At 47.1% G+C, this 24,087-nt stretch overlaps 2 protein-coding genes and 1 pseudogene across 8 annotated transcripts in view; 1 reads left to right on the top strand and 2 right to left on the bottom strand.

The window, feature by feature from the left end:
- The first annotated feature begins 1,521 nt into the window (after positions 1-1,521).
- Positions 1,522-2,775, top strand: LOC122692114 (annotated as a pseudogene).
- A 2,873-nt stretch (positions 2,776-5,648) lies between these two features.
- Positions 5,649-15,624, bottom strand: TEX101 (testis expressed 101). Of its 4 annotated transcripts, XM_043899339.1 has the most exons (7): positions 15,494-15,517; positions 9,085-9,292; positions 7,960-8,060; positions 7,676-7,819; positions 7,355-7,543; positions 6,157-6,285; positions 5,649-5,999 (listed from the first exon to the last, which is right to left on the bottom strand). In XM_043899339.1, exons 3-7 carry the CDS (start codon positions 8,021-8,023, stop codon positions 5,764-5,766), a joined length of 762 nt encoding a protein of 253 aa, XP_043755274.1. In that variant the 5' UTR covers positions 8,024-8,060; positions 9,085-9,292; positions 15,494-15,517; the 3' UTR covers positions 5,649-5,763. The 4 variants fall into 4 exon arrangements, with proteins under 4 accessions (XP_043755274.1, XP_043755275.1, XP_043755272.1 ...); XM_043899340.1 differs by lacking the exon at positions 9,085-9,292 and having other exon boundaries at positions 15,494-15,624; XM_043899337.1 differs by lacking the exons at positions 9,085-9,292; positions 15,494-15,517 and adding an exon at positions 8,697-8,788.
- A 1,048-nt stretch (positions 15,625-16,672) lies between these two features.
- CD177 (CD177 molecule) overlaps positions 16,673-24,087 on the bottom strand; it is a 33,302-nt gene continuing 25,887 nt past the window's right edge. For 3 of the 4 annotated variants that reach the window (XM_043899332.1, XM_043899334.1, XM_043899333.1), the window contains exons 7-10: positions 20,891-21,031; positions 18,086-18,262; positions 17,822-17,950; positions 16,673-17,191 (exon numbers count right to left, since the gene is read on the bottom strand). In XM_043899332.1, the coding sequence (XP_043755267.1) occupies positions 16,938-17,191; positions 17,822-17,950; positions 18,086-18,262; positions 20,891-21,031 (701 nt within the window). In that variant the 3' untranslated portion in view covers positions 16,673-16,937. The remainder of the gene's footprint in view (positions 17,192-17,821; positions 17,951-18,085; positions 18,263-20,890; positions 21,032-24,087) is intronic. The other variant, XM_043899335.1, reaches the window with a different exon arrangement.

The raw sequence follows: 24,087 nt of genomic DNA, 5'->3' as shown, positions 1-24,087 counted from the left end.
TTCTTGCTTGGAGAATTCTATGGACAGAAAAGCCTGGCAGGCTATAATCCATGCAGGTTCCAAAGAGTCAGACACGACTGAACTACTAACATTTTCACTTTCAAAGTAAAAACTAGGAATGTTCAGGCCTGTTCACTGTTCTGTTTATCTTCTTTGTTCTCAGAAAAGGGAAAGAAAAACTCATTCCTCTTTTTTCCTTTTCACTGCCAACTAGGCCCTCAGCAGTGAGAGGGCCAAGTCCCCAACCACTGGACTGGCAGGGAATGCTTATGGGATGATTGCTGAAAAACAAAAAATAGAAATGAGAAGAATGTATGCTAGTGGCCTGTGTGTGGTGGGTAATAAATTCCAGGGTCTAGGTCCCATCTCTTTCCCAAGGACCTTAGGAAAAAGCAAGTCTCTATGAAATTATCTTTTCTCCAGAACTTGGAGGAATTTCATTAATTGTATGGGATTCCTAGGCTGCTTCAGATTCCTGGAGGACCTCAGTGGGATTTGAGAGCAGTTGGAAGAGGCTCCAAAGTGGTTAAGAGGGATGGCAGAGCTCACAGGGCCTGCATGGAACCCATGAACACCAGACCAGATCGAAGGTTTCCCAGTGGAAGCCAGCAGGAATGGAAGCTGAGAACCAGACATCAGTAAGAACTTGAACTTCAGCAGCGTGAGGGGTGAAAACTAGACAGTCACCTCCTTCCCACCAGCACTACTGCAAAGCTGTGGGTAAAGAGAGTGGAAAGGAAAAGAAGCCCTAAATTGATTTATTAGATCTGAAATGACGCTTCCCCAATGACTCAGGCGGTAAAGAATCTGCCTGCAATGCAAGAGACCTAGGTTCAATCCCTGGTTCGGGAAGATGCCCTGGAGAAGAGAATGGCAACCCCCTCCAATATTCTTGCCTGGGAGAACACATGGACAGAGGAGCCTGGCAGACTACAGTCCATGAGGTTGCAGAGTCAGACACGACTGAATGACTAAGCGTGAGCAGGGGATCTGAAATGACTGAGAAAACTCTGGCTGCATTTATAACAATTTATTCAAACAGGTTAAGTTTCTTCTTCTTTTTTAATAATTACTTGGCCCTGCTGGGTCTTAGTTGCAGCATAAGAACTCTTGATTGTGGCATGTGAGATCTAGTTCCCTGACCAGAGATTAAACTGGGCTCCCTGCACTGGAAGCACAGTCTTAGCCACTGGATCACCAGGGAAGTCTCAAACTGATTAGGTTTAACCTACCACTAGGTAGAATGGGGGACTGTTATAAACAAAAGTATCATAAAAATAAATCATACATTTGAATAGCTTATATATTTACATTCAAAAATTAGAAAGTTTGCATGCTTGAGTTTTTGGCCCGAGAAATTTGTTCATGCCATGTCAAGCTTATTAGCATATGGTAATTTTTAAAATACCAAGACAATTCACAGGCCAAATTTTTTTAAATGGTGGCTCTTCTGCATTCACTCAGGAATGTCTTCTGCAACTGTGTTCAGTGCCATTAAGAAACCAGTGTCAGATTTCAATCATGGTGGCTTCCATTTCTGGCTACCCCTTCAGGGCTGTGTGTTTCCACAGCGCCAGCAGCTACGCTGACCACCTGCAACTCTCTTCTTCCATTGCTCTCAGGAAGGATTTTTGCTGGGAGAGGTAAGGGAAGAGGAAACCTTCAGCATCAGTGACTCCCAAATCAGCAACAAGGAATTTCTGCAAGTAATTGAAATCCATAACCATCAGCCTTGTTCAAGACTTTTTAGTTTTTATGACTATGCAAGCAAAGTTAATGAAGAGAACTTGGACAGGATTCTTAAAGATCGAAGAATGAAAGTTATTGGGTGGTACCGATTCCAGTGAAACACGCAGCAGCAGATGTCATACAGACAGCAAGTGACCCATAAGCAGCTCACCCGCATCCTCGGGGCGGCCTACCTTGTCTTCCTCCCCTTCAGCTTCATCGCCACACCAACAATTCCACTCATGCTTTAGAATATGTTCTCTTTAGATAGAAGGTATAAAGGCTATCCCTCACTATCCCCAATCTAGGCAATACTAGCCAACAAGAGTATAAGGTGTCTTCAGTGGCAAATAGTCTCAGAATTATGCCAAAGTTATTAAAGAACATGGTACTGACTTTTTGACTAATGAAAGCCATCAGGACAATTTATCAGGTTTATAGTGCACTTCAGGAGAAAGTGTAGGCAGTGTGTGCAGCCGTAGAAAAGAGAGAGCGAGTTGTTGAATCTTGTCAGGCAGAAGTGAACCAATTAAGAAGACAGACCACTCAGAAGAAAAATGAAAAGGAACAAGAAAGATGATTGCAGCAGGCAACGGTAAGCAGATAGATGCCATCTGAAAGTGTGGACCCCACCTTCAACCCTCAGATGCGCTATCCAGGGTTCACAGCAGAAGGTCAAAGTACACCTGGAGATGCAGAGGCCTCAGACCCGCCTCCACCTAATTCTGATCTTCACCCAAATAACCAAGAAAGTACTCTGAGTCATTCTCACATGGAAACTAGCATCTTTATGCCTCGACCTCAAGCCATGGACTCCTCCAGTTATGCCTCCACCAGTGCTGGACTGAAATATCCTGAAAGTGGAGCAGACCCCCTCCTTCCCACAGAGCAGCTGCAGACAGGGCTGAGTAATCAGACGACAGTGATTGTGAAAATTTGATTGACCCTACAGAGTCCTCTAATAGCGAATACTCACATTCAAGGGATTCTTGACCCATGACACATCCTCACGAGGGCTCCAGGAATGCTCAGACCTCCCAGATTTAACTGAACGCAAGAAACTCTCCAGTTAGCCCTGTTTCTCTTAACTGCTAATTGAGAGAGTTTTTGAGGACTTCCTCTGGGGGAAGAACTGCTTACTCAGATCCCTGGACTCCCCAAGACAAGAGTTTTGGGGCACAGACCTTGGAGGAGCCTCCAAGGGGTCCATGCGGGGTCCTCGCCTGCAGATGCAGTGTGCAAGGCTCACAACAGTCATTAAGATAATCAAATTGTCCGAATTCTGGTGCAATTCATGATGTACTGGTAAATTTAGGCAAAGACAAATTTATCAATGCAGTTTCTGTTCTTTGAAATAATTTGGAAATTAGAGACTAAGCACAATTAGTCTATAAATGTTCTATAAACCAAAACCTTACCTCTTGCACTATCATGCCTTGAAATTTACTTTTTCAAAGGAAAACTAGTTTAGCAGCAACATTCAAAGATTGGAACAAATCAGATGTACCTTCTTCTGTCCGTATGACTTTATGAGATCAAAAGAGGGGGTTTTGTTTCCACTTTTTTCTACTAGCCTGATATGTATTGTCACTTAAAATGGTTGCCTTAAAAAAAAGAAGTATGAATACTAATTACCAGTAAGTAATCATCCAAATAAGTATGTCATAAAATAAATTATTTATTTTTCTTTTGGGGAATTTCAGTGACTGCTATGTTGCACTAGCCATGTTTACAGTCTCTGTTTTGGAGTCTTAAATGAAGGACACACAACAGTATAACTGGAGTTATGTTCTAGACCTGCCTGAGTTTTACGAGGAATAGACTCCAGACACTGTGGATTTAGCCAAGTTCGTACATAAGGGAGATAACTTGTGTAGATCTTCTGACAAATCCTAGTGTTAGTCTTATTTGTGGAAGAAAGACATTTAACAAACTGTTTGGGAAGCTTGGTTACTGAATAGAGATTCATTTTCAATTGGAATAACCATACTTTTTTAAGTTACCATTCGGCATATAGCTGCAGAATGTGTAGAGACTTTCCTTGGGGATGCACTTAACATTTTTATTTACTGCTTTTTTCTAGTTTTGCCCAGAATGTGTGACATTCTCATGAACAGATGTTCATGAGTATGACATGCTCCTGGTTTGGAAAAGACAAGACCCCCTTCCCTGTTTGTGGCAGGGTCAGCCCACAAAGCTAATGCCATGGATTATAACTGCCTTTTCTTTGGACTAATTACAACCTGTAAGAATAAGGAAGTTGTTAAAAAGGCTTAAAATCCAGGTTCTGAAAAAGTAGTTTTATTTTGTAAGAAAGAAGTTTTAGTCTGACTGGAAATTAAATGCTCAAACTGCCATTCTTCAGGTAGCCACTCAACGGGTTCTGTATCTTCCTACTCTCCAGTTTTATTGGCCTTATACCACTGCCATTTGATTTGAAATGTTGCAGGTCTTCCCTTGTGGCTCAGCTGGTAAAGAATCTGTCTGCAATGTGGGAGACCTGGGTTTGACCCCTAGGTTGGGAAGATCCCCTGGAGAAGGGAAAGGCTACCCCCCAGTATTCTGGCCTGGAGAATTCCATGGACTGTACAGTCCATGGGGTCACAAAGAGTCAGATATGACTGAGCGACTTTCACATCACTTCACTTCAGACTGCTTTGTCTGCGAATGTGTTCCAGTGTTTACCTTCTAGTGGCTTCAGCACCAGTGTGAATTTTTGTTTTTTTAAGTGCCATCGCCATCTCCTCTGTTCAGATTTTGACATTCAGGAAAATATTTTTATTTTTATGCCATACTGAAATCTACAATGTATATCTGACAAAGCAGTTAAATGTGACAATAAAAACTTATTTAATCATGAAAAAAAAAAAGAAACAAGTGTCCTATGGGAAACATCTACTTGGCTTTTTTGATTTATTTGGTTTGTTTCTGATTTTGTGTTTTACCCTGAATAGTATTTACCAGTCATGGCTCTGAATGCTTGTAATTTCCCACATTTCTATGTCCCCTCATTAAGTTAAAATTTTGTTGGTGTTTCTTCTCACTCTTTAGATTTACCAAACTGACACAATAGAGAGCTTCATGCCTAAGAATTATGTGGGGAGGCTTTAACTCCAAAAGTTAGTTAGAACTAGAGAACTTTCTAGAAAGAACTTGGCTGGACTATGCTGTGATCAGGCTCCCCGTCCTTTGTGGGAGGGGTCAACAGTTTACAATAAAAGTCTCTCTTCCCACCTCCAGTGCAGTTTATTGTATGTCAGTTAAACCTCAATAAAGCTGCTTTAAAAAATTTTTTTAAAGTCTGTTTCTCTTTACTCTACCTTTTACTTTGCTCTATACAGCTCCTGTATCACTGGAGTCTTTTACAATAACATAGACTTTATGTATTCTTGAGTAATAAATAAAAGAGCGTAAGAATTTGAAAAAAAACATCTCCCCATCCAAATTATTGTTTGGCTCACACTGACCAGAACCTACAGAGCCCTAGCTCCGTCCTAAGTTCTCTCTGTCCACTGAGGAGGCATTAAGTAGGCAGCAGAGTTGAAAAGGAAAGATGCAAAGTGGGCAAGGAACAAACAGGATAGGGGAGACAGGGCCCATTGTAACTGAATTGGAGTCTGCTTTTTCTGACACACCTCCCCGGGAATTATTAGAACCCCAAAGCACATGATTTTGGCCTTATGACTGGGTTGGGAGTGTTCTAGAGGAGGATAATGTTAGTCTCCTGTCTAGCCAGCAAGAGAAGGAAGCCTACTACAGTGAAAGGAATACCAGACTTTATGGCTTTGTCCATAGCTATGTAAGTGTAAGGAATTCACTCAAGTTTTTGAGATCTTTGATTCCCTTTCTGCAAATGTGTGGGTTGGACAGCATGAATTTTAAGGACTCTCTTAGCATAATAACACCACTTCTAGTCTTGAGGCATACACAAATTACAGCAGAAACTTTATTAGAAATGTCAAATACATTCACAGGAACTGCTCTTCAAATCTCCACCTGCTCCTCAAGCTGCTGATGACCAGTCTGAAGAGGTGATTAGGGACCAGAAGCACTCCCTCCAAGGACAAGCAGTAACATCATCAGCAATAGCTTTAACTTCCAAACTGAAGTGTGAAACCACGTGGCCCCACTGTCAACCTTTCGGGCCGAGATGGACCTGAAGGGGCAAGTTTCCTTCACCCACAGGGGTCCTACTTTAAAGACCCCAGCCATCAGCCTGCAACCAATGATGGATGTACAGCCTTTGATCTCCAAAACTGAGTTTATGTTTCCTGTGGAACAAGGATGGGGAGACACATAGATGTTTGAGGAAATCAGAGAGGAATCCAGTCCTCACCTCATTCCTGGAACTCAGTGTCAGAACCTCTTAGGCTACACTCAGATGCCTGAGGTTTTCTGGCCTCTGAAATTATCAGATGTTCAGCTTACCTTCAGAGACCTCAAGTTTCCCTTGATAGCATCGATCTGTATCGTTGGGGCAGGCAAGAGAAGGAGCACTTAAACAGGATCCCAGAGCCAGACAGGTGGGGCAGCGGAGGCCTGTTGTCCCTTTGGTTTCTGAAGAGGGAGGAGAGAGAAAGTTAAGGATGTGTCCTGCCTCTGGAGTTATCTCTCTTTGCTGCCTTCTCTTCCTCGAGTCTTTCCTGCTGATGCCTCTCTACTCAAGGCCTGTTACTACCACCTCCCCATCCCTCTCCAACTGATATCTGTGCTGTCAGAACACAATCCAACATGACTTCCAAACTGTGTATAGGTGTGGAGGTACAGATATGCAAAGGACACAGCTTCTGCCATCTAGGAACATTGTCCTGAAAGAGACAGACATGTAAGTAGTTACCTACCATACAACTCTGTGGGCACTTTGGCCAAGGTACGGTAGTGAAGAAATGGAAGAATGCATAATTACCTAAAATAATTTGATTTTTTTTCCCAGAACAGATACCTCAGTTGAGATGGAGGATAAACAGAGATTAGCTGTGTGAAATGGGGGTTGAGTGAGGATAAAAAAGGCAACAGCAAGGACAGAGGCCTGGAAGTGTGAGCTGGCTTGGTGGATTTGGGAATTGTGAGAAATCACCAGGTGTTGATATTCAGCTGGTAGGCACAGACAGGCAGGGCTGGACTGTTTTCTATAGCCAGCATCCATTCTGATTGGCCAGTACCATCTCCCTTGTTAAATATTTTGAATCCTGCCCTAGCTAAAACACAATAAATGAGAGAGGGAAGAGAAGAAAATGACCTGAAAAGGTAGGTGTGGCCAGGTTACTGTAGACTTTGAGGACAAATGCAGGAACTGGGCTGTGGCCATGTGGCAATGGGGAAGCCAGAGCAGTTAGACCAATGCCACCATCCTGCTCAGAAACCTCCACTGACATCTTATTGCTTAATAAACCCCAAATCCACTTTACACTGCAGCCTTCACTGATGTCCCTCTGCTTGGAGTACTGTTTACAGATCTTGAGGTGACAATTCAGAAAAAGAGAGACAAGCAAAAGGTCTGAGGTCCTTTTGTGTATGGCCCACTTGAACCTAAACCAAGTAAGAACACAAAGAAGGAAGCCTCCCATTTTCTTTTCAGGAGTGTATAGAGTTTTCCTTAGCACCCATCTCTTCCCTCGCAGGGTACCTTCTTCAGTCTCTTGTGTCCTCCATATATCATCTAATCCCTCTCTGTTATTGCAAAAGGGATCCTCGCAGTAGTTACTGTAAGAGATTGCAACTAGGCCTGGGGCTGCTGCGTGCTGGATAAACGTTATTGCCGGTGTCCCATCAAAGCTGCAGCTCTTAGTGGCCAAAATAGCTGCCTTGGTCCCTGCTGTGAGACAGAAAGGAAAGAAAGTGGGTGGGGACGCTACTGTTTGGCCTGGGGAAGGTGGAACAGTCTTAACATGAACATAATCATAGCCCCCCCCTCACCACCAGCCCAATCGCCCCTTTCTCATTTTACCAGCTCTGATCAGCAGGATGGTTTCCTGGCACAATGCCCCATTGTCACAAGTCTCAACTTTCTTTGAGGTCCAGTTGAACATGTTTGCTGGATTCTCTTGGATACCCACAAAAGTACCCTTTTGACAAAACAATTTCTGTGCCACTGGGGAGAAAAGGAGATAAAGATGAGCACTTGTCCTCCTTTGCTGGGGCCCCAAATCACTCTTTTTTCACCAGAAATCCATCCTCCTTGACCCAACCACTCCCCTCGCCCTCCCCCACCCCCACATCTCCAATACATACTGATCAAGGTCGGAGCTCCTACAAGAAAGAGGAGCAGCAGACCCTGAAAGTGACAGGCTCCCATGGCTTCTTTTAGAGATGTTTGGAAGAATTGGCAGGATCTGTGATTTGATGGACATGGACAGGAAGCTTTTCAGTCACATGGAATAAGATAAAATCTAAGCAAGCACGACTAAAAGGCAGAGTTTACGGGTATATATAAAACGATGACTTCTTAAGTCGGTCTGTCCCTATCTAGCTTGTGAGTTTGGGCAACTTAACTAGTTAACAAGTTTCAGTTTCCATAGCTATACTTCTCCGACTCGGCCACCCAGACCAACGAGCTCAACAACCCGTACCCTCCAACCTCTTGAGCTATAATCTGGCCTACAGGCCCCGCGTCCCTCAGACCCCGGAGTCCAGAATCAAACCTACGCCCTGGAGGCTCAGGTTTCCTTGCCCCCGTCTTCATCCGAACCCGGGATTCTGAGATCTCAGCCTGGTCCTAACTAAGGATCCAGGAGTTTGGGTTCAGCCACCTTTTCTGGCAGGACACGTGATTCTGGGCACCCAGCCTCTCCCCCTCTCAGATCAACGAGCGCAAGGCTCCAGCCTTCGCCCCGCTAACTCCAGGAGTCCCGCCTTATCTTTATCCCAACCCAGCCTTATCTTTACCCAGGAACCTGGAAACTGGGTCTCCAGCCCCTCTTTTTCCCGTTAAGGGACCAAAATTCCTCCTGACTTCCAAATAATCTCACAAGAATATACTGGTGCTGAAGTAACGCCCTGAGACGCCACACTCTCCAAACCCGGTTTTCTCTTTCAAGCTCGCTGAGGCACAGAAGGTGGGACCTGTTTCACCCGACAGCTCACTCGAAGCCCCATTGGTTGACACGAAAGCGTCTGATAGCTCATTGGATGAGCCTGGAGGAACGCCACCCCCCCATTGGCCTATCCCTGACCGGCTTAGAAGGTACACATGCGCAGAATGGCGAGTGGCGGGTAACTGGAGGACCGAGAACTCGCTGGTCTTGGCTGTGCTAGGCCAGCTCAGTGCGGGGGCGGTGCCTCCCAAATGACCTTGCTTAAACTTTTCAGTTTGTTCTATAGAGTTCATATTTCCCCAGCCGCACTAGGAAGGCAAACCTTTGGCTTTCATCCCCCGAACTCTTCTCCTAGCCCAAATTCCTCTCATGGTACCAGCTTGGCCCCTTCCCAGCATCCATCCAGTGGCCATATCTATTGGGAGTCAACTTGGTCCCCTCACTCTTCACTTGCAGTGGTTCCTGCTCAGCCCAGGCCTCATCCTCTGTACACACCAGGGCACCAGCCTCCTCCGTGGTCTTCTGGAAGACTGAATAGAGGGATGCTGGCTTCAGCGTTATTTCTCGCACCCTGAACGGCAGAATGCCATTGTAACCCGCATATTGGTGTCAGTATCATGAACATCATGAATCATTCAGATTTCTTGTTCATGGATGGAAATCATTATATAATATATATATATATATATATATATATATATATATATATATTTTACATATATGTACACTTACATATAAGTTTTCTGGATGTAACGAAGATGCCATGTGTTCTTTCAGACTTAATATTGTTTCTGTGAGTTTTGTGGTATAACTGAGTATTTTTCACAGAGAAAATGCCACAGTAAGAATGGTGTTGGTGAAACTCTTAACTTTATGTGAAAATATATGAAAAGCTTCCAGTTGGGGACTGTTAACATTAAGAATATAATTATTAATATTGTTATCCATGTAACTATTAGAAAGAGTTAATATACATAGTAAGAGAGCATTCTGGTCCAAAGACCTTGTCCCTCAGGACCCAGGAATCCGAGCCACACTCCCTTCTTTTGGACTCAGGCCTCCAGAACTCACCTCTTTTGATCTGTAGCAATATGTGGTTTTCCCGGGTTATTGTGTAACTATAGGTCTGGAGCAAGGTCTCAGATCTTGGCCACCATTGCCAGTGCGGGACCAATGAGTTAGGGGGAACTGGAGGGCAGAGAGGGTGGTTGGAAGCTGCATAGACACCTGCTTGGAGCTCCAGAATCTTAAGACCCTCATCCCTTCCCATGCCTCTGAGTAGCACTCACCCTGCCTCTTCAGTCCTACCTCCATACTTGACATCTAGTAACTGTAGTGAAGGTCATCTTAAATAACACATTGGCCTGTTAATTAGTTTGCTGAGGCTGCCATAGCTAAGTACCATGGAATTGAGAGGCTGGAAGACGTTTTTTCTGTGAGCTTTGGACATTGTTCCATGTATTTCTCCCTGGAAGGTTGTTTGCACCCAAATGCACAAGCTTAAATAAAGGGCTTCCCCCCCCACCCCTACTCTATTCTAAAGTAAATTGCCTGTGTCTGCTCACTTAGCCCCAGTAGGGAGACATGGTATTTTACTTGTGTGTTTTAAATTAACTTTTGGCATGGTTAAGATGGCCCCAAACCACCTCTGAATAAAGTAACTAAAAGCAGACATTTTAACAAGAGCTAGTGCTGCTTTAAAATGTTAATCATTTATATATAGTACATCTTTCTTTGGGTTCAGTTTTTAAAGCCATCAGTAACTCAGTAGAAATTCTTTTTTTTTTTTTTTAATTTCTTTATATTTGTCTGTGCCGGGTCTTAGTTAGCACACATGGGGATCTGTTAGTTTCAGCATGTGGAATCTAGTTACCTGACCAGGGATTGAACCCAGGCTCCCTGCACCAGGAGGTGGAGACTTAGCCACTGGACCACCAGGGAAGTCCCCATCCTTCTCACATCTTGGGAATTGTAGGTGTTGGTCGTCTCGGGTAACTTCTCAAGACATAATAGGGAGACCCACAGTGTTGATGGCTTCAATGCTCACATACCACAAATCTTGGATATTGAGGTGCCCATGCTTCCGGCAGTGAGCCAATATGGTCCCCTACCCACCCACCATGGGTGAGGTTACCCTGACAGGTTCAGAGATGGAAGGAAGAATAAGGATCTATTCTTTAAGAATTGAGAGCTCAGGGGATCCTTGAGGGCTCTCAGGGCAGGGTGTGCAAGAGCATTTGTACATACTCATTGGCTCTCTCTGGGGTGTGGGCCATGCTGTGCTGGGACTGACTCCACCTGGTTCATGAGAGTCAATTTTCAGGAGTTTTTCAAGCCAGTTGCTAAATACAGCCATTATTAAAGATTAAATTTTGTCAACTTAAAACTAAATTATATTGAAGCAAAGGTAGGACTTCCTTAGTAGTCCAGCGGTTAAGAATCTTCCTGCCAATCCAGGGGACCCAGGTTCGATCCCTGGTCTGGGAAGATTCCACATGCTTCAGGGCAACCAAGCCCGTGTGCCACAGCTATTGAGCCTGTGCACTGCAGCTACTGAAGTTTGCACACCCTAGAGCCTGTGCCCCACAACAAGAGAAGCCAGCACAATGAGAAGCACATACACTGCAACTAGAGAAAGCCTGCCTGCAGCAATGAAGACCCAGCATGGCCATAAATTAAAAAAAATTTTAAAACAAAGGTAATAAATACTCAAAAATCATCACTTCCTAAATTCTCTCTCTACTATTTTACTATTACCTATGCTCTCGAGGCTATTTATAACTATTGCATTTGTATGGTGTGTGTGTGTACGCAGTCTGTCAATCATGTCTGACTCTTTTGTGACCCTGTGGACTGTAGCCTGCCAGGCTCCTCTGTCCATGGGATTCTCCAGGCAAGAATACTAGAGTGGGTTTCCATTTCCTCTTCCAGGGGATCTTCCCAACCCAGCGATCAAACCTGTGTCTCCTGCATGGTCATTTCTTCCCAACTCCATAGACAGGGACATCGTGATAGCTTGAAATCAGCCACAGTGGGAGTATTTACACCAAGGACATTGGCAAGTGCTACAGATCAGAGCTTTTATTTCTCCCTTCAGGGAGGCAGTTGTTTATTTACCAGCACACCATGAGTGTACATGGCTTTGTGTTCAAGTATGGATTTACATAGAAAGGAGCTCTCTCCCCAATTTCAGTACTGGGCCTTTTCATGCCAGTTATAAATCTATGAAGTGCATGGCACCTCCCAGATGTAGAGCATTTGTGGTCAGAGCAATCTTCTTTGTTATATATTGTTGCAATCATATGTTTAAAAATACATGAAGGAGTTCCCTGGTGGCTTAGAGGTTAGGATTCTGGGCTTTCACTGCCATGGCCTGGGTTCAATCCCTGGATGGGGAACTGAGATCCTGCAAGCTGTGCAGCATGGCCAAAAATAAATAAAATTAAATAAAATATATGATTACTCCCAACTCCTGCACCATCCTTTGTGGCTTTCCTGGATCCAGTATTAACAGTTGTAATCAGCGCTCCCCTTAATAAATTCTACTCAAGTTACCCAACTTGGGTGAACAATTTATTTCCTGCTATCAGGTGGCTCAGTGGTAAAGAATCTGTTGCCAGTGCAGAAGATGCAGGAGATGAGGGTTCAATTCCTGGGTCAGGAAGATCCCTGGAATAGGAAATGACAACCCATTCCAGTATTCTTTCTTGGAAAATCCCATGGACAGAGGAGCCTAGAGGACTTGGCAGGCTATAGTTCATAGGGTCACAAATAGCTGGACACGACTGAGCGACTGAACCTGAAGCCGGGACCCTGACCAATTCAGTAATTAGGATCAGCAGTGGCATCCAGAAACAGACAAACAAAATTGTATTCTGGGGTTAGGTTTCCACTACATGGGAGAGGCACAGGGATGACCACCTTGATGGAAAAAGATAGGGCACAGGTGAGAGAAGCCCTGTGGCAATTTCATAGTTGGTCAAGTTATCACTGGGGTAGCAGTGAAATAAGTGCAGATGGAAAGCAAGGTATTGGGAGCTGAAGTGGGTGTGGCACTTTGTTACTATGGCAACAGTGGTGCACAGGTTGATTGGGGAGTCAGCTGGTTTCTTCGAATGACCCTAGTGAGCAAACATGGGGGAAGAGGAGCAATGGAAAGATGAGACTGTCCAAATGGAAATGTCATGGACAATCAGAAAACTCCCTTGGCAGAGCATCTCTTGTTTCCAATAGTCACAGGGCAGATATGGCTGAGAACCAAGCCTAGGACTTGAGTGAACGGGTTGCAGAGATGTACTGCCAGGTAAATGTTCTATGTTGCCAGTCTGTGTTAAGGGAGTGTGACCCTCAGATGTGGGATAGACACCACTCATAGTAAACTGCTTCTCCTCCAGACCCACAAGAACGAATTTCTAATGTAGTCCAAAGAAGCGCAGGACTTGGTCTGGCATGAACATGCCACACATTGAGAGCGTTAGAGAACCTCACCAGTTTGCACAGGCAGGAATCCCAGAGCATGTGTGTGAGCAGATTCTGTGCCAGTTATGGCCTCTCAGCTCCAGATTCTCTCTTCATTGCCCTGCTGGATCCTGCAAGCAATTTTCATCATCTCCTGGCACAATGTTAGGCTTTGCCGGTAGAGGGTGGTAGAGGGACACTGCAGGCTGAAGAGCTTGTTTTCTGGCCCCAAGTATGAAGGTTGCTCCCTAGATCCACTATTATCTTTTATCTCTTATCTTTGTCATATGCTAAGTAGCTTCAGTCATGTCCGACCCCGTGCGACCCTGTGGACTATATTCTCCCAGGCTCCTCCATCCATGGGATCCTCCAGGCGTTCTTTACCACTAGCACCACCTGGAAAGCCCTGTGTTCTTTAGGCTTAGTAACCAATTCCCTCTTAATCCTCACCCCGTGTTGCTAGATACTGATTCTTTCTTTCGTTTTTGGCCTTGTGGATCTTAGTTCCTGACTAGAGATGGAACCATGTCCCCTGCAGTGGAAGCTCAGAGCCCTAGCCATTGGACCACCAGGGAATTCCCTCATGATTCTTTTATTTCTAAATATTTCCTGTTTTTTTATATTTATTTTTATTTATATTGTTGTGCTAGGTCTTAGTTGTGGCACTTGGGGTCTTCAATCTTTGTTGTGGTATGTGGGATCTCACTCCCCAACCAGGGACTGAACCCAAGCCCCCTGCATTGGAAGGGCAGAGTCTTAGCCACTGGACTCTCAGGGAAGTCCGATAATGATTCTTTATACTAACTGGGGTTCGATCCCTGGTCAGGGAACTAGATCCTGCGCGCTGCATGGCCAAAAAAAAAACAAAACAAAAAACTTTACCTGTTAAAATTAGCATGTGGTTCCTGACACATGCTTGGACCCTGACTGATACAGATTCTAAGGGTGTGAGACTAGACAGGACCAAGGGAAAGGTTTCATGGGGCCAATATTTTTCTCAGGGAATATAGGATTGGAGGTATTAGTTCAATCATCTGGGGATATAATTACTACTCTATTGGGTTAGTGAGTTAACTAATGTCTCCATGCAGTGACAACAAATGAGCTAACTCTCTCCAGGTGACCTGGCTGTGGCCTCCACTCAGTACCCAAACCCAACAAAGGCAGAGGCCAATCTCAGCCTGTTACGATGTCTTTCTCCAGCAGGACTCTTCAGGACGCACACCCGACTCTCGAGACTGACCTTTCTCCCCACAGGGTAATACATGCTTTTGATGCTGTTCCACCTTCCTTGTGCTCAGTGCTTCTGTCAACACTGCCATCTGGGGACTTAGGAAATGTCTGCTCTATTGCTACAGGATCCCATGAAGTTTTTTAAAATTAATTAATTAGCTAATTAAATTTCTTTTTTGCTGCCCTAGGTCTTCTTTGCTACATGGGCTTTCTCTAGTTGTGGTGCACAGGCTTCTCATTGCTGTGGCTTCTCTTGTTGCGGAGCATGGGCTCTAGGGCATGGGGGCTCAGTAGTTGTGGCATACAAGCTTATTTGCCATGTGGCCTGTGGGATCTTCCTGGACCAGGGATTGAACCCCTGTCCCCTGCACGGGTAAGTGGATTCTTAATCACGGGACCACCAGGGAAGTCCTCCCATGAAGTATTGCTTCCAACTAGAGGATGTATTTTAAGGCAAAGGAACTGAGGCAATTAACTCCCACCCATGGAGCTCACTGACCTTCCAGATGCCCCACTACACAGACACAGCTGGCTTATCAGAAGGGTCGAAGGGCCATGATGGCTTATCAAGGCACCAGCTAGAGAAGGTACCTTGCCACCCAACAGGAGATGCTCTAGGTCTCAAACTGGCCAGTCTATCGTGCCACCTCCCCTAGAGCCAGAATGCAGGGCTCCATGACACAGGGGAGGATAAGGGAGTGTGCCCCCCCATCAGTACACATGACAACCCACTTAAAGGATTCTGGCTCCTGGTCTCTGTGACCTTGGGCTTGGTGTGGGTGAGAAACCCAATCAGAGCTCTAATGACCCAGAAGCCAGGACTGCCCCCATGCTATCTTGTGTTCCTCGTGCTGCTGAAACAAGAGGCGGAGGAGACCACCAGAGGGAACGTGACCACCAGAGGGAGGCTGGTTTGCTGGGTCAAGGAGGACTACGTTTGGGAGCCAGGGGGTGCACTGGGGGTAATATTTACTTGTCTGTGGCCCTGTTCAGCATAAAGTATCCAAAAGCCAATAAAGACAAGCCTATTGAACACTTACTTCCCTTAAGGATGAAGACTTGTGTCCCAGCGATGTCCAGAGGTGTTGGCAGGTGGTAAGAGAATGTAGAAGGGGTGGTAGAGGAAGGCGGTTCTCATCACCACCAGCTACACAGTCAGGGCCTTTGTAGCCCTTTTATAGGTTTTCCCCCATCTTCCTCTCACTGTGGTTCATGAAGAACTGATTATCTAAAGCTGTGGGTGTGTGACCCCTTGTCATTAGCACAAGATGATTCTATGATTAAGTAACAGATGGGAACTGTGTGTCTTTTGTATTGCGGACTCAAGGGGTGGATTGTGCTGTTTCCTTCTTCACATTCATTCTCTCCCCTTCTCCCCCTGCCCTGTGCTGTAGGGACTGTTAGTGGGACCTCCCACCTTCCAGCTGGGTTCAGTCAATGTGGAGCCCCAACAGGAGACCAGAGGGAGGACACTGAGTGAAGTTGGGGTATTAACTCCCCAGCTCCCTCCCTGTAGCGTCGTTGTGGGTTGGGTGGATTTTTCAGCCTGAGATCATGGCTCCTGTCAGGCAGCCCTCTCTAAACACCACCCCCTTCCAGATTCTAACAACAGTAATGACTTCTTAGTCTTTCAAGCCTAGGATGATAACAGACCCAATGATATCAGCCTCAGGAAATGGTGCCGATCCTCTCATCTCTCTGCTTCACACAAACCATTATGTCAATTTATTCAAGTGGGGTGAGCCCCCTATTGGTGCTGGCTACTAAAATAGAAGCTTCATTGGTCTGGCACACCTTCACTTCCCAAGTCATTATATGTGTGTGCTCAGTGGCTCAGTCGTGTCTGACTCTTTGCAACGCCATGGACTGTAGCCCACCGGGTTCTTCTGTCCATGGAATTTTCCAGGCAAGAGCATTGGAGTGGGTTGCCTTGCCCTCCTCTGGGGGGTCTTCCCCACCCAGGGATCGAACCCAGGTCTCCTGCATTGCAGGCAGATTCTTTACTGCTGAGTTGCCTGCAAAGCCCTCCCAGGAGGCCCTAATACTTCTGCCTGCAAGATCTGGAAGACTCTGCTACCACCCAAACTGGTCCAGGGGGCCTGTGGACCAGACCAGTGAAAGATGACCTGAGAGGGTGACTCTCTCACCGGCTTCCTCTCCTCCCTCGTGTCAGATCTCTGGGAGTCTGCCCTCCCCTCACATAGAGAAACCCCTGCATGTGGGGAAAGAACAGTGTCTTTATTATCACACACAGCTGGCCACTGATTGAATGTCCACCCTCCCAGAGGATCAGTTCAGCTGTTCCCAGGCCCTTCCATATGCTGTCACCAGGTCAGATAGTGTGTGTGTGTGTGTGTGTGTGTGTGTGTGTGTGTGGTGGGGGGGGCGGGGAGGGTGGTGATGAGGACTGGGACATGATTCAGTGTCCAAGGCTGTTGAATTATGAGGTCAGAGGGAGAGGTGGGGTGTAGGGGTCAGCAGGAGCTAAGGATCATGGGGGAACAGGGTCAGCAAGGAGGGTGCCCCACACCAAAGGGCTAGGGACAGCCCCAGCCCCACCACCCAAGCCAGGGAAGGGCCAGGGGCGGCTCCACTTGAAATGGGAGGCGGAACCACCTCATCATCACCCTCACGCTCCTCAAGCACGTTGAAGACCCCGATACTCCGCCTACGGTTCAACAAGGTGCTAGAAGGGTGGGCCACGCAGCCCTGGATGCCCACTGGGGTGGTCACCCCACCTAGAGAGTGAAGAGAGAGAGTGAAGACAGAGCGTTCAACGCTCCTCATGCTTAAGTTCCTAGACCCTATTAATCCTAGACCTTCCCCTACTCCACCTCAGACCAAGAGACCAGGCTCTTAGTCCCCTCCTCCCTCAGACCTAGAAAATCTGGGTCCCCAAGCCCCTCCACCCCCAAACTTGTGAGCCAGGTGTGGAGCCCTGTACCAAGGTCACAGGATAAAAATCTCTGGAACTAACCAAGCCCCATAGCAACTGTTGCCATGAGCCTCTGGATCTAAACCGACCAGTTCCCTGACCCGGTATTAGGTAAAATACCCACCCTATTACCCACCCTATAGCATCCTAACCAATCACCTAATGCCACCATTCAAGTAGGAATTTTCTGTCTTGAGGCTGTAAAAATTGGCTGCTAGCCTGAGAAGGGGTTTGGCACTCCCTTGAGCCAGCCCACTGTTTGGTTTTCCCACTCTATTAAACTTTATTCTCCTCTCTGCCTCATATCTGGAAATCCTTTTCCAACCCGCGCAAGGACCACAACACCAGGGTCTCAAGCACTCTCCCACCTCGGGACCCCGTGAATCCAGGCCCCCAGCCCCTTCCTCCTCAGGACCTGACCTTCGGCACTCACCTCCGGAGAGAAAAATCTGACCCTTGTAACAGTGACTGGTGCCCTGAGGACACATCACGTTAGAGCTTTCTGAGCAGGATCCAAGGACCAGACAGCTGGGACATTGCAGGTGTCCTGGGGCCGGGGCAGCTGGGGAGCAGAGAGAAAGTTGGGAACACACAGCCCTGCACTTAGCCGCGGCCACCTCCTTGAGCCCAGAGATGTGTCTCTGGGGCCCCGTCTTTCCCTACCCTGGTCCCCACCCAGCCCGCTGGCATCACATACCTGGACGAGGGAGGGCGTTGACCAGGACACTGCTGTCGGCAGCCGAGTTGCAGTAGTCGGAGGAGCAGACCCGAGCATAGGAGGCGACCAGCACTCCGGGGGGCCTCGAGTGGATGGTGATAGCTGGGGTACTGATCTGGCTGCAGCCTTTGCTCCCCAGCAAGATCGACCTGTGTCCTGAGGGGTGAGAGAGAGAAAGCTGGGCGGCGAGAAGGGAGGCTCCAAGGGCGGCAGTCAGGGGCTCGTCAGTCAGGGGACAGGTACGTGACGACGACCGGGGCACGGGGAAGCCTGGGGCCAGAGTCGGGGTCCTCCCCCAGCTCTGCTGCCCCTCATTTCTGGCTCAATGTCACCTTCGGAGTAGAACGTCCTCTGAATTTCCCGTGGGAAGTGAAATGTTTTCTGCTCTACGCCCTACCAGTCAACACGTTCTTTTTCAAATGCAAATTTCTGAGCCCAGATGAAACAAAGCCAGGTTTTTGGAAGCCAGCAGGAGCTGGGTGTGTCTGTGTGTGTGTGTGTGTGTGTGTGTGTGTGTGTGTGTAATGCAAATGTGCGTGTGTGTAATGCAAATTTCTGAGCCCAGGTGAAACAAAGGCATGTATTTGGAAGCCAGCAGCTACTTCCTCCCCACTGAAAGCACTGAGGAGCTGTGTGTGTGTGTGTGTGTGTGTGTGTGTGTGTGTGAGACAGAGAGAGAGAGAGAATTCTGAGGCAGCCATCCACCACATTTGCCATCTCTTATGATAAACAAGAAATTAGTTTGTGAACAATAAAGAAAGCAGGACTGGCCCCAGATAGCTAGATGCATATGAAGCTCCAATACTCTTGGGGACCTGATACAAAGAGCCGACTCACTAGAAAAGACTCTGATGCTGGGAAAGATTGAGGGCAGGAGGAGAAGGAGGTGACAGAGCATGAGATGGCTGGATGGCATCACCAACTCAATGGACATGAGTTTGAGCAAACTCTGGGAGATAATGAAGGACAGGGAAGCCTGGTGTGCTGCTGCAGTTCAGGGGGTTGCAAAGAGTCGGACACAACTGAGCGACTGAACGACAACCACAAATATGAAGGAAATGATTTCAGCAAGTCTGGACACTTGCATCTTCCTATAGAAGATAGAAGATTGTTAAATCTCTTCATGAGAGAGATTTAGTTTTCTCTTAATTAACAGTGATCTTTTCGTATTCAGATTACCTGCCACTTGCTGCAAATGTGTATAACATTCCCACCGAATAAATAACTAAAATTTTAGGTTCGGGGGTTTTTTAGTTGACAGGGAGCCTTCAGAGCACAAATTGCAACCTTCACATCATTCTCCTGTTCTCCCGTCCCCACTGGACTTCTGTCCACAGCTCTTATCTTCATACATGATACCTTACTCTTTTGTTTTGCCTGCAGCTTCCCACTGGCCTGTAAAGCTACAAGAAGGCAAATGTAACGGGATCTACTGCACCTAAAACACTGCCTGACACATAACAGCAGTTCCTTAGACTTTGAATGAAATGAGTTAAGAGTCGGACAGGACTGAAATGACAGCAAAGCTTTCTCTGTGCCGGCTCTGTTCTCAGCCCTTTGCCTGGACTGCCGGCTATATCCTAGTGACCACCCTGTGAAGTAGATTACTATTACTGCCATCGTCTTTTCCCGGTTTTCAGAAGGGGAAACCAAGGCACAGACAGAGGAAGAATTGGATTTAGGATTGCAAGCCTGAAGGGACCGTGGCAGAAAATTTAGTGCACAGAATTCAGGGCAGGGGGCTTCCCTGGTGCTCCAGTGGTTAAAATTCCTTAACCACTTAAGGAGGATTCCTTGCAATGCAGGGGACACAGGTTCGATCCCTGGTCCAGGAAGATCCCACAAGCCGCAGGGCAACTAAGCCTGTGAGCCTCAACTACTGAAGCCCGCACGCCCTAGAGCCTGTGCTCCCCAACAAGAGAGCAATGAGAAGCCGAAGCACGGCAACTAGAGAGTAACCCTTGCTCTCCGCAACTAGAGAAAAGCCCATGCAGCAGCGAAGATCCAGAGCAGCCAAAAATAAACATAAGTATTTTTTAAAAATCCAAGGCAGGATAGGACCCATTGCTGGGCATACACACCGAGGAAACCAGAATTGAAAGAGACACGTGTACCCCAATGTTCATCGCAGCACTATTTACAATAGCCAGGACATGGAAGCAACCTAGATGTCCATCAGCGGACGAGTGGATAAGGAAGCTGTGGTACATATACACAATGGAATATTACTCAGCTATTAAAAAGAATGCATTTGAATCAGTTCTAACGAGGTGGATAAAACTGGAGCCTATTATACAGAGTGAAGTAAGTCAGAAAGAAAAACAATAATACAGTATATTAACGCATATATATGGAATTTAGAAAGATGGTAATGATGACCCTATATGTGAGATAGCAAAAGAGACACAGATGTAAAGAACAGACTTGGACTCTGTGAGAGAAGGTGAGGGTGGGATGATTTGAGAGAATAGCATTGAAACATGTATACTATCATATGTGAAACAGATCGCCAGTCCTGGTTCAATGCATGAGACAGGGTGCTCAGGGCTGGTGCACTGGGATGACCCGGAGGGATGGGATGGGGAGGGAGGTGGGAGGGAGGTTCAGGATGGGGAACACAGGTACACCCATGGCTGATTCATGTCAATGTATGGCAAAAACCACTACAATATTGTAAAGTAATTAGCCTCCAGTTAAAATAAATTAATCAATTTTTTAAAAATCCAAGGCAGGGAGACACAGGACCCCATGCAGGGGTCTTGCCCTCTTGCGCAGCCCACGCACCTACATCTATGAGCAGAAGGGTCTCCTGACACACCTCCCCAGGGTTACACTGCTCCTCCCCAGTTGTGGACCACGTGACAGGGTCCTGGCTCAGGTTTGGAGACATCCGCAGCATGCTCCCCCGATGACAGGTCAGAATGGCTGTGGAGAAAGAATCACCAGGGTCTGTGGGAGCCAGGCACCTGCTGTGTGCCTTGCTTCCTGGTCCTCCGCTTGGGAAGATGCTCACATTCTTGAGTCACCCTGCAAGCCCGTCGGGCCACTGGGTCCCTCAACCTCAGATTTAGAAGGGACCTTCAGGGCTTCCCTGGTGGCTCAGATGATAAACAACCTGCCTGCAATGTGGGAGATCCAGATTCAATCCCTGGGTCAGGAGGATCCCCTAGAGAAGAGAATGGCCACTCCAGTATTCTTGCCTGGAGAATCCCATGGACAGAGGAGCCTGGCTACAGTCCATGGGATTGCAAAAGAATCAGACATGACTGAGTGACTAACACTTTCACTTCTTTCATTTTGGAAGTCTGAGCCCCATCCTCATTCTTTACCTTGTTTCTGCTCAAACACACTACAGGGATCTTTCTCAATGCCCCCTTGAGGACAGCTGCTCTTTCCTTCAGCTGTGATGGAGACAGATGGCTCTTCCTTAGCCTGAGTCAATCTCTACTTCCCTCTCTGGGCCTCAAGGTCCTTATCTAGATAAACAAGAAAGTAGCCTGACACCATCTATGTCTTCACTGAGCAACTCTATGTTCTAAAGAAATACTCAGATGCCTTGTGTGCACTGAACACTTAAAAGGTGCCCAGCCGCCGTGATCTGTTTCCAAGGATGAACCCTCCCCAGAAGCTCACCTCACCTGGATTGCTTCATTTCCTCCTGGCACCCCCCTACCCCAAGCAGGTTGTCATCATCATCACCCCCATTTTCAAGGGGCGAAAGATTTATTCGATCTGAAAAGAAACCAGAGTATCACCCCCATTTTCAAAGAGAGAAACAGCGGAGTTTTGAAAGCAGCTTGCCCAATATCCCACTGTGAATGAGTTAGGAGCTAGGTTTGGAACTCAGGCATTATTCTGGCTCCTTGCAGGGAGTGATGGGGAAGAGGAGGACTGATTACCATCCTGGGTCACCTCAGGCCCTGTAGCCCTCAGCAGTCTAGTTTGAAAACCATTAGACCGTCTCTTGAGACCATCATACGATCGGCTGGGATGTGTCTCCTGATGCAGAAACCCCCGGGGCTGACTGTGCAAGTAACCCACAAATGTGTTAACTTTCACAACAGCCCCCATGAAGGAGAATGACTCATTCCCCCGCTCCTGCAGCCTCCCTCCCAGCCTGGTTCCCTCCCTGCCTACCTCCATCTTTCCTGTCTTGGCCAATGGCACCTTCTTTCTTGCAGTTGCTCAAGTTGAAGACATTGCTGTTATTCTCGACAATCCCTCCTCTCTTACACCCCATGTTGCGCCCATCAGGAAATCCTGTCCACTGAAGCTGCAAAATCCCTCCCCAACCTGACCACTTCTCACCTCCTTCATGGCTCCCACCAGGGTCTAAGACCCCTTGGTTCTCACCTGCTCCTTCCTGAGTCTCCCTGGAGGGTCCCCTCCCCCATATCCCCTTCCCCTTTACTCTATTCTCCACCAGGCATTCAGAATGATGCCCATAAAAGAAAGGTTGATTCACATCGATCCTTTGCTCAGAAAACTCCAGTAGATCCTCAGCCCATTCAGAATAAAATTCTAAGTCCTTGAAATGGCCCCAAAGGCTCTACCTGAGTTGCCCTCCCTCCCCTGCACTGTCCTCCCATCCTGCTCTGCTCCCGCTTGATGGCTCTGCTGGAGTCCCACTGACTTCTGGTCTTCTCTGAACCACACATGGAGGCACACGCCTGCCCCGGGGCCTTTGCATATGCTCTGCCACCTCTGACCATCAGTGAGCGTCTCCTCCTCCCTGGACTTAGTGAGAGAGGCTCTGAGCAGTGGTAATCCTCAAAAGCTGGTTCAGTGGCAGAGCCCAGACTGAAACCCATGTCTTTCCATTCAGATGCTAAGCTCTTAACGGCTGGGCCGACCCACTGCTCTAGCTGGAACCACAATCCAGTCCTTAGGGGGACAGTCAAGGCTGTTGAAATCCTGGACCTTTGGTCCTTCTTCAGTCTGGGCTCCTGAGGCGGCCCATTTTGCACCCAGTCCTCTCCTGCCCCGATGCCTTCCAGGAGCTGTTCTCTGTCCCTGGGATGTCTTTCTGTTCTGCACTTCCTCCCTGACATCTTGCTCCACCCTAGCCCCCTTTTGGTCCAGTGGCTAAGACGCCACACTCCCATTGCAGGAGGCCCGGGTTCAATCCCTGGGCAGCGACTAGACCTCACATGCCACAACTAAGAGTTCACATGTCTCAACTAAGACCCAGTGCAGCCACATATATCAATAAATAAATAAACAACTTTCAAAAAAGATATGGCTCTGATGCGGAAAGCCAACAAAATAGGGAAATATATGAGGAATATCCATTTGTGGTGTAATGGCTGTGTTTTATGTAATACATGTGTGGTTTGGGCAGCACACATATGTGGGATATGCGTGGGGTGTGTGAATATGTAGCGGGCCTGTGGAGTGTGTGGGGTAGCACGGGAATGTGTGAAATGTGTGTGGTGGGTGTCTGGTATGTGATGTGTGGTGTGCGTGTATAGTGATAGAGTGTGTTGGTGATGTGTGTGGTGTGTGTCGTATGAGTGTGTGCGTGTCCTGCATATCCGTGCTGTGTGTGTGTGTTGGGTGTTGGGTGTGTGCTGGGTGTGGCGTGTGGTGCAGTGTGGTGTGTGACGTTTGTGGTGTGGGGGGGATGTGTGAGGGGTGAGGAAACAGGTGTGTGGTGTGTACATGGAATATGTAGTGCGTGGTTGTGTCTCTCGTGTGTATCGTGTGTTGTGTGGTGCATGTGGCATGTGTCTGATTTGTTTCTGAATGTCTGCTGGATTATGTTACCTAATATTCCTGCTAGTCCCAGAGACGAGGGCCGAATAAGTAAACTAGCATTAATTTAAAAAAAAGATTCAGGCTCTGTCCCTCCCTGATCATGGCTCCCCTGCCTTTAGCAGAAAGGCTAGCCCCATCAGTCTGGCTAGGAAGATATCTGACCCACCACCAGGACCCCCACCTACCCCTCAGCTCCCCCAACAACATCCATTCCCAAGACACAG

The sequence above is a fragment of the Cervus elaphus genome, chromosome 4 (assembly GCF_910594005.1).
Source record: "Cervus elaphus chromosome 4, mCerEla1.1, whole genome shotgun sequence".
In the NCBI taxonomy this organism is placed as follows: Eukaryota; Metazoa; Chordata; class Mammalia; order Artiodactyla; family Cervidae; genus Cervus; species Cervus elaphus.
The sequence above is the reverse complement of the archived record's forward strand: the minus strand, read 5'-3'. Positions and strand labels throughout refer to the sequence as shown.

Bases quoted from the DNA above. Each gene is read 5' to 3' on its own strand.
- TEX101 (XM_043899340.1), bottom strand. From the start codon at position 8,023: ATGGGAGCCTGTCACTTTCAGGGTCTGCTGCTCCTCTTTCTTGTAGGA. The intron at 7,544-7,675 runs GTAAAATGAGAA...TCTGTCTCACAG, and splicing joins CATCCTGCTGATCAGAGCTG to CAGGGACCAAGGCAGCTATT. The intron at 6,000-6,156 runs GTAAGCTGAACA...CTTGTTCCACAG, and splicing joins GAAACTTGAGGTCTCTGAAG to GAAACATAAACTCAGTTTTG.